This window comes from Nicotiana tomentosiformis, chromosome 10 (genome assembly GCF_000390325.3).
Source record: "Nicotiana tomentosiformis chromosome 10, ASM39032v3, whole genome shotgun sequence".
In the NCBI taxonomy this organism is placed as follows: Eukaryota; Viridiplantae; Streptophyta; class Magnoliopsida; order Solanales; family Solanaceae; genus Nicotiana; species Nicotiana tomentosiformis.
In genome coordinates this window covers 55,510,465-55,518,127 of record NC_090821.1, presented here as the reverse complement: position 1 = coordinate 55,518,127, position 7,663 = coordinate 55,510,465, and the positions used below count along the sequence as shown (strand labels likewise).

General features: G+C 36.5%; 1 protein-coding gene across 1 annotated transcript; it reads right to left on the bottom strand.

The window, feature by feature from the left end:
• Positions 1-4,910: 4,910 nt before the first annotated feature.
• On the bottom strand, positions 4,911-7,082 carry LOC138900197 (uncharacterized). Its single transcript, XM_070186911.1, has 5 exons — positions 6,966-7,082; positions 6,504-6,743; positions 6,289-6,353; positions 5,949-6,162; positions 4,911-5,354 (listed from the first exon to the last, which is right to left on the bottom strand). The coding sequence occupies exons 1-5, from the start codon at positions 7,080-7,082 to the stop codon at positions 4,911-4,913; spliced, it is 1,080 nt and encodes a 359-aa protein (XP_070043012.1).
• Between the last annotated feature and the right edge of the window lie 581 nt (positions 7,083-7,663).

Below are 7,663 nucleotides of genomic sequence, written 5' to 3'. Positions count from 1 at the left end.
TAGACTTTTGAAAATGATGGGAGAGATGAAAAAGGCGAGAAAGAATGGAGGACCATACTTTTATTGTTAGGACATGTACAGTATCTTATGCAAGCCATCCCTTGGATAACAATGGAGACCAGATTCAATATTAAAACCTCAAGGAGTGTATTCTGAACATTGTGACCGCATTGTACCAAGGATTTCTTGTTGCACCCTAGAGTTCAGAAAGGTCATTTACCTTTTGGTGGGGTATATATTTAAATTTAATGGATTCAACCTTACCCTCAACTTATTATACTGTTAAAATTATGAATTCAGATCTAATATTTGAGAAGGTTTAAGTAGGTTTTTTAGAGTTCAAGTTCTATGCACTGAAAGTAAAAATATTTACACAGTCAGATCGCTTGAAAGGTAATTGCGAGTAACTCTATCTAATTATATGGATTGGTAATTTACGATAAATGGTAAATAACCTATTATAACATATTAGATTATCAGTATATAGCTTACGATTGAATAAAATAAGTGCATATGGACAAATATTTTAAGAACTACTATTAAACGTAAAATAGTTTAACAGTGATTAATTATTATGTATGCTTACTTTATTAATATCTTATTTGACTAGAACAAATTAACATAATTTGACGCATCCATTTTTTTTATTTATAATTTGACGCATCCATATATAGTTATGATAAGCCTTTTTCGTGATTTCAAGTGCTAAAATTCTAGAATAGCCATTATCAAATCCAAAAATCAATGATTAGTGAAACTGGAACTAGACTCGCTATCTAACACAAATCTTGTAATAAGTAAAACGAAATATACATGCAATGCACGTACGTAAGTATTCAGATAAAGTTGAACGAATATTTTACATATTAATCAATGTTACTCCTATGCCTTTTTTTATACATCAAAGCAAGTAAAAAAATAAACTGAAGGAAGAACCGCTAGAGTAGATCTAACTCCCTTATATGATTAATATTTATCATTTTGAAATTTGCATTATTAATTTTTATGTTATAACACAAATACACGTAAGTATACATGATCGTCAAGTAATAAAGTGGCTCGAAAGTCGGATGTCGAACCCCACAAAGACTTAGATCGATCATTAACTAAGCAAACTAAAATCAATTAATTGCCCAAGCTATTTAAGAGTGACGTTTTTCTATAAATCTACTATTGCAAAAATTAAACAAGTAACAACTAATTTATCAAGAATGCAAATGCGTATGATGAGATTTTACTTCAGAGGAGATGAAAATTCCAGGGTTGTGGTTGGTTTATCAATCCTATTAAGTTCAATAATTACACTCGTTCATCCAGATTATCTATGGTTGCTAGTTAACTGGATCGTTTATATGAATAGCATGTTCCCACAATACTACTCGCCTGCCCACAATATATCAATCCTATATTCCTATGGTATTGAGTCTATCATGAACGAATATAATACAATATTCAATTAAGCAAGACTGTTAGGTATATTCCTATCCTAACCGTGAAATCTTCCCCCGAGTCACGAGTTCAGAAACAAGCTCTCTCTAATTCTACTCTAATCTATACACGGCTTTCCCAAGCATAACATAGATAGTAGGGTGAATTGGTAGCTACAACAATTCACAAGTTAAAACTAGAATTAAAGAAACAACCACAAGATGATAATCCGAATTATATTATTTTGTCTAGGTCTTTTCTTTGTAATTTGTTTATGCAAAATACATGAAAAATTATTACTACGAACATGAGTGGCTAAGCACTCTAAGTTCTAGGGTTGTGGTTGACATGATTATTAACGTTTATTAATTACATCTTCGTTAATTCGGATTGATAAACCAACCACAACCCTGAAATTTTCATCTCCTGTGAAGTAAAATCTCATCATACGCATATGCATTCTTGATAAATTAGTTGTTACTTGTTTAATTTTCGCAATAGTAGATTAATAGCAAAACGTCACTCTTAAATAGCTTGGACAATTAATTAATTTTAGTTTGCTTAGTTAATGATCAATCTATGTCTCTGTGGGTTCGACATCCGATTTTCGAGTCACTTTATTACTTGACGACCACGAATACTTGTGGGTACTTGAAAAAATAACCACAAGATGATAATCCGAATTAACGAAGATGTAATTAATAAAAGTTAATAATCATGTCAACCACAACCCTAGAACTTAAAGTTCTTAGACACTCATGTTCGTAGTAATAATTTTTCAAGTATATTGCATAAATAAATTACAAAAAAAAAAAAGATAAAGGGATGATGAACTCTATGATTTTCTCCTCCAAGAGTGGTTCCACGTGATGCTCTTGCATCCGGTCGCAAAACACATCTAAAAAAGGTGTTTAATGACTATTTATATGTGTAGGAAAAAGACCTAAACGAAATAACCAAGTCCAAAACCAAATAGAAGACAAAATAGGCTTTAATAATCCGGAACACGCTCACTGTAGACCATGCATCGCAACCTCTATAGCGCACTTGGTCGCGCAATAACCCTCGCAGTGCCCACTCCATCGCTAGCAAATTTTCTCGCGTCGCATGCTCTATAGCGAGCTAGATTGCTCATGTCTCCCGGAATTGAGTTCGACTTCTTGCTGCCTAGCATCAAATCAAATGTTAAGAACTCAATTTTGTGCCCAACTGCTTAGCTTTAATTCAATTTTTTTTTGCTGCCTAACTTTTCAAACTCATTTCTCATTCTCGTTTCTATTTCTTTTTTCAAATTCCCTTGCATTGTTTCTTTTTGTCTCTTCAATCATTGCTCCATATAGCATTATAATGCTTCTAATCGATAAATGATCATGGTCCATTCTTGTAGTATATAAAATACACATAAAATCTCTACTTTGCTCCCAATTTCGTCTTCAACATACCTACACATAAAATAAGCTCAATTAAGCAAAAAATAGTGTAGTTTAGCATTAAAGCACCAAAATGTAAGGTAAGTAATGCCCTAAAAATATAAAATTATAGCCAAACATCACTACCCCGTACTTAAACGTTGCTCGTCCTCGAGCAATCAAACAACACTTTATATAGACACGGCCTTTTTAAACAATTCTCCTAACTCATCACACCAAGAATCTTTAAAATAGACTAAGTACAAGGGTGTAACATCTTCACCTCAAGATTTGACTCGCAAGCACCATGCATTATTCACAACTAACTCACTTACTCTAACATAGAGGTCAATGACATTACCTTTCCTTCATAAATCAAGTGCCCTCACACAACAAAAGAGATTAGTTCCACACAATAAAATTTAAGAACAATTAGGAACTCGAGATAGAAAGAATTCACACACTCTCAGAAATAACATTCATATGCCATAAAAGATGCACCATAGGCTTGCCCGTAGTGTACTACTCTACTAATCGAGCTCATTCAGTCTAGGATCAAGTAGGACTTTAATTGGTTGTAATGTAGGCTGCGGATCGGGTAAGATACATTTGGATATAAGAGTGACTACACCTCCCTAAGCACTTTAATACATATACTTTAACATTTAAACCCCATACTTATGTCAAACCAAACTCCACCTTTACATCAATGTATATTACTCCATACTTCTTTTAAGCACAATTACATCAAGAGTCACCACTATCAAGGAATATTTTTTACAGCAATACAACTATATATTCTTTCTTTTCTTTTTCAATTCAAGTGGCTTTTACTTTTTCAAAACAGTGCACCTTTCTCCTTATTTCATTAGTTCCACTCAAAAGCCAAACCAACCACCCCACACTTTAACTTTTATAAAGTTCATTGCAATTCAAATGCTTATGAGAGGTTAAAAGGTTCAAATAGATAGTTAATTTAAACAAATGGGTAAGGCTTGTAATGTAATTTCTAAAGAAACGGGATTATACGCTCAAAGGGGTTAACTACGATACATAACAATTAGGCGGATAAACTATATATATCTGGCTCAACAAAGAAATGCCTATATCACTTATAAGACTGAACAAAACTACTATTTCGCTTTGCAAACACACGGGGCAAGTTCTAGACATCAAATGCAATACACAGAATAACACACAAACCTCACATAAACATGGCACATAACTTACTCAGGATTGGACTCATCAAAACACTTTAGTGAAAGCAAGCAAAGTTAAGATCATATGATTTAAGGTACTTATACAAGAGTCAAAAACTGAGCCTAAGCGTCACAACCAAAGTACTCACTATTCTCAAGGCATAACAAAGTCAAGAGATATTGCTCCAATTCAATTCATCTCACAATGTCTCCTACTCCTCAAAAATAAAACTAACAACACCCAGTTCAAACAAAACCCTTGGAAAAGAACCGCGACACAAAGAAAAACCAAGGGGGAATTACTACACTACCTACAAAGAAAATTATTTTTGTCCTTTTTCTTTAGACTTAAATCCCTCAAGAAACCTGTCGAATGAGATCCATCGTCGGGAAAAGTCTAATTTTTTTACTTTTTTTTTTGTTTTGTTTTTCTTCATAGCTACTAAAATACTACACAACTACTAAAATAAAAATAAGAAGTTAACACTTTTCTACTACTATTTTTTTTAGAGAATTCTCCCACCCCCACACTTAAAAGAGTGCAGTGTCTCCAATACACAAATAAAGCAAAACAATAACAAGGGTGGACAAGAAACTCCCTGAAAGGCCAAAGGCCGAAGCAATAGCGGCTCACTGGTACTCAGACTTCCCCCAGGCATGGTCCTTTGTGTGGGCACCCCATACTTAGTTCTCACCATCTAACTCGCTTTTGCACTCTTCCAATGGCTTTGCTTCCTATGCTCATAATCCTACAAAACAAAAACAAAAATTACAATAATAATAAGATAAAAATAAAAATAAAAGAAAGCAGTAAAGATGGGTTGCCTCCCAACAAGCGCCTGATTTAACGTCGCGGCACGATACAGAATCTCGTCTAATCATTGGCAAGTAACACCTTTGACTTCTGACAATCAAAATCACGTCCATAATAGTGCTTTACCCTTTGTCCGTTCACTAAGAACGTTCTCTCGCCACCTAAGACGCGCATCTCAATTGCACCATGTGGAGTGACTCTCACTACCTTAAACGGGCCCGACCATCTCGATTTGAGCTTCCCCGGAAAGAGTCTCAGCCTCGAATTGAACAAGAGAACCAATTGGCCCGTTTCGAACTCGCGTTGCTGAATATTCTTATCATGCCATCGCTTGGTGTTTTCTTTATATAACTTGGCATTCTCATACGCCTGCAAGCGAAACTCATCAAGCTCGTTCAATTGCATCACCCTCTTTATACCTGCCAAGTCTGCATCAAAGTTCAACTTCTTTATTGCCCAATAGGCCTTGTGCTCAAGTTCCACCGGTAAATGGCATGCTTTCCCCTAAATCATTTTGTAAGGGGAGGTTACGATTGGAGTTTTGTAGGCGTTCCGGTATGCCCATAGAGCATCAGCAAGCTTTGCAGCCCAATCTTTCCTACTTGCACTAACCATCTTCTCCAGGATCTACTTTATCTCTCTATTTAAGACTTCAACTTGCCCACTAGTCTGAGGATGGTAAGCGGTTGCAAACTTATGTTTGACCCCATATTGCGCTAGGACATTGTCCAAGAGCTTGTTATAGAAATGGGTGCCCCCATCACTTATCATCACTCTCGGAGTGCCGAACCTTGTAAAGATATGCTTTTTCACAAATGTGAACACAACCTTGGCATCATTGGTAGGAACAACTATGGTCTCCACCCACTTCGACACATAGTCAACGGCCACCAAAATGGACATACACCCACTGGACGAGGGAAACGGACCCATAAAATCAATTCCCCAAACATAAAAAATTTCAACCTCCATAATACCGTGTAATGGCATCTCATGCCTTTTCATAATTGTTCCTGTTCTCTGGCACCTATCACATCTCCTCACGAACTCATGGGCATATTTAAACACCCTAGGCCAATAGAAACCCGATTTCAATACCTTAGCTATTATTTTGTCACCCGCATGATGACCATCATAAGGCGATGCATGGCATTCATGTAAGATAGCATTTATTTCAGATTTAGGCACACATTTTCTCATTAGCTGATCAATACACGATTTGAACAGGAATGGATCATCCCACACATATGACCTCACATCTCGCAAGAACTTCTTTTTAGCATAAGGTTCAAGATCAAGCAGCATCTCTCCACTTGCCAAATAGTTCACAAAATCTACTTACCATGGTACCTCCCCAGCAGTAGTGGTCAATAATTGCTCATCCGGGAATGTTTCCTTGATGACATCTCCCTCAGCTACATGATTCTAAGTTTCTAACCTGGACAAGTGATCAGCCACTTGATTCTCTGTTCCTTTACGGTCTCGGATCTCTAAGTCAAATTCCTGCAAGAGTAAAACCCAATGGATTAGCCTTGGTTTAGCATCTTTCTTTTCAAACAAATACTTGATGGTTGCATGGTCTGTGTAGACGATGACTTTGGTGCCAACCAAATAGGCCCGAAATTTATCGAACGCCCACACTACAACAAGCACCTCCTTTTCTGTCACAGTATAATTTCTTTGAGCGGGAGTGAGATTTTTGCTTGCATAGTAAATGGAATGAAATATTTTGCTCCTCATCTGGCTCAATACGGCCCCAATTGCACCATCACTGGCGTCACACATCATCTCAAATGACTCATTCCAGTCAGGAGCCACTATGATTGGTGCACTCACTAACTTCTTTTTCAGACAAGCATCATCAAACTTGAACGACACATCCTTCTCTAAGAACTTTCACAAAGGAGAGGAAATATTTGAGAAATTCTTTATAAATCGGCGATAAAAACCTGCATGTCCCAGAAAACTCCTAACTCCTTTCACTTAAATCGGTGGTGGAAACTTTTCAATTGCTTCCACCTTAGCCTTGTCAACTTCCAGTCCATCTTTGGACACCTTGTGTCCCAGCACTATACCTTCACGTACCATAAAATGGCACTTTTCTCAATTTAGTACAAGATTAGTCTCCTCGCACTTGGCAAGCACTTTAGCAATATTGGTTAAGAATTCATCAAAAGACGGACCAAACACAGAAAAATCATCCATAAAAACCTTCACAAACCGTTCCACCATATCGGTGAAAATAGCCACAAGATGATAATCTGAATTAACGAAGATGTAATTAATAAACGTTAATAATCATGTCAACCACAACCCTAGAACTTAAGTGCTTAGCCACTCATGTTCGTAGTAACAATTTTCCAAGTATTTTGCATAAACAAATTACAATGAAAAGATAAAGGGATGAAGAACTCTATGATTTTCTCCTCCAAGAGTGGTTCCACGTGACGTTCTTGCCTCCGGTCGCAAAACTCCTCTAAAAATGGTGTTTAATGACTATTTATATGTGTAGGTAAAAGACCTAAACGAAATAACCAAGTCCAAAATCAAATAGGAGATAAAATAGGCTTTAAAAACCCGGAATACGCTCGTTGTAGACCGTGCATCGCAACCTCTATAGCGCACTTGGTCTCGCGATAACCCTCACGGTGCCCACTTCATCGCTAGCAAAATTTCTCGCGTCGCATGCTCTATAGTGAGGTAGATTGCTTACGTCGCCCAGAATTGAGTTCGACTTCTTGCTGCCTAACATCAAATCAAATGTTAAGAACTCAATTTTGTGCCCAATTGCTTAGCTTTAATTCAATTTTGTT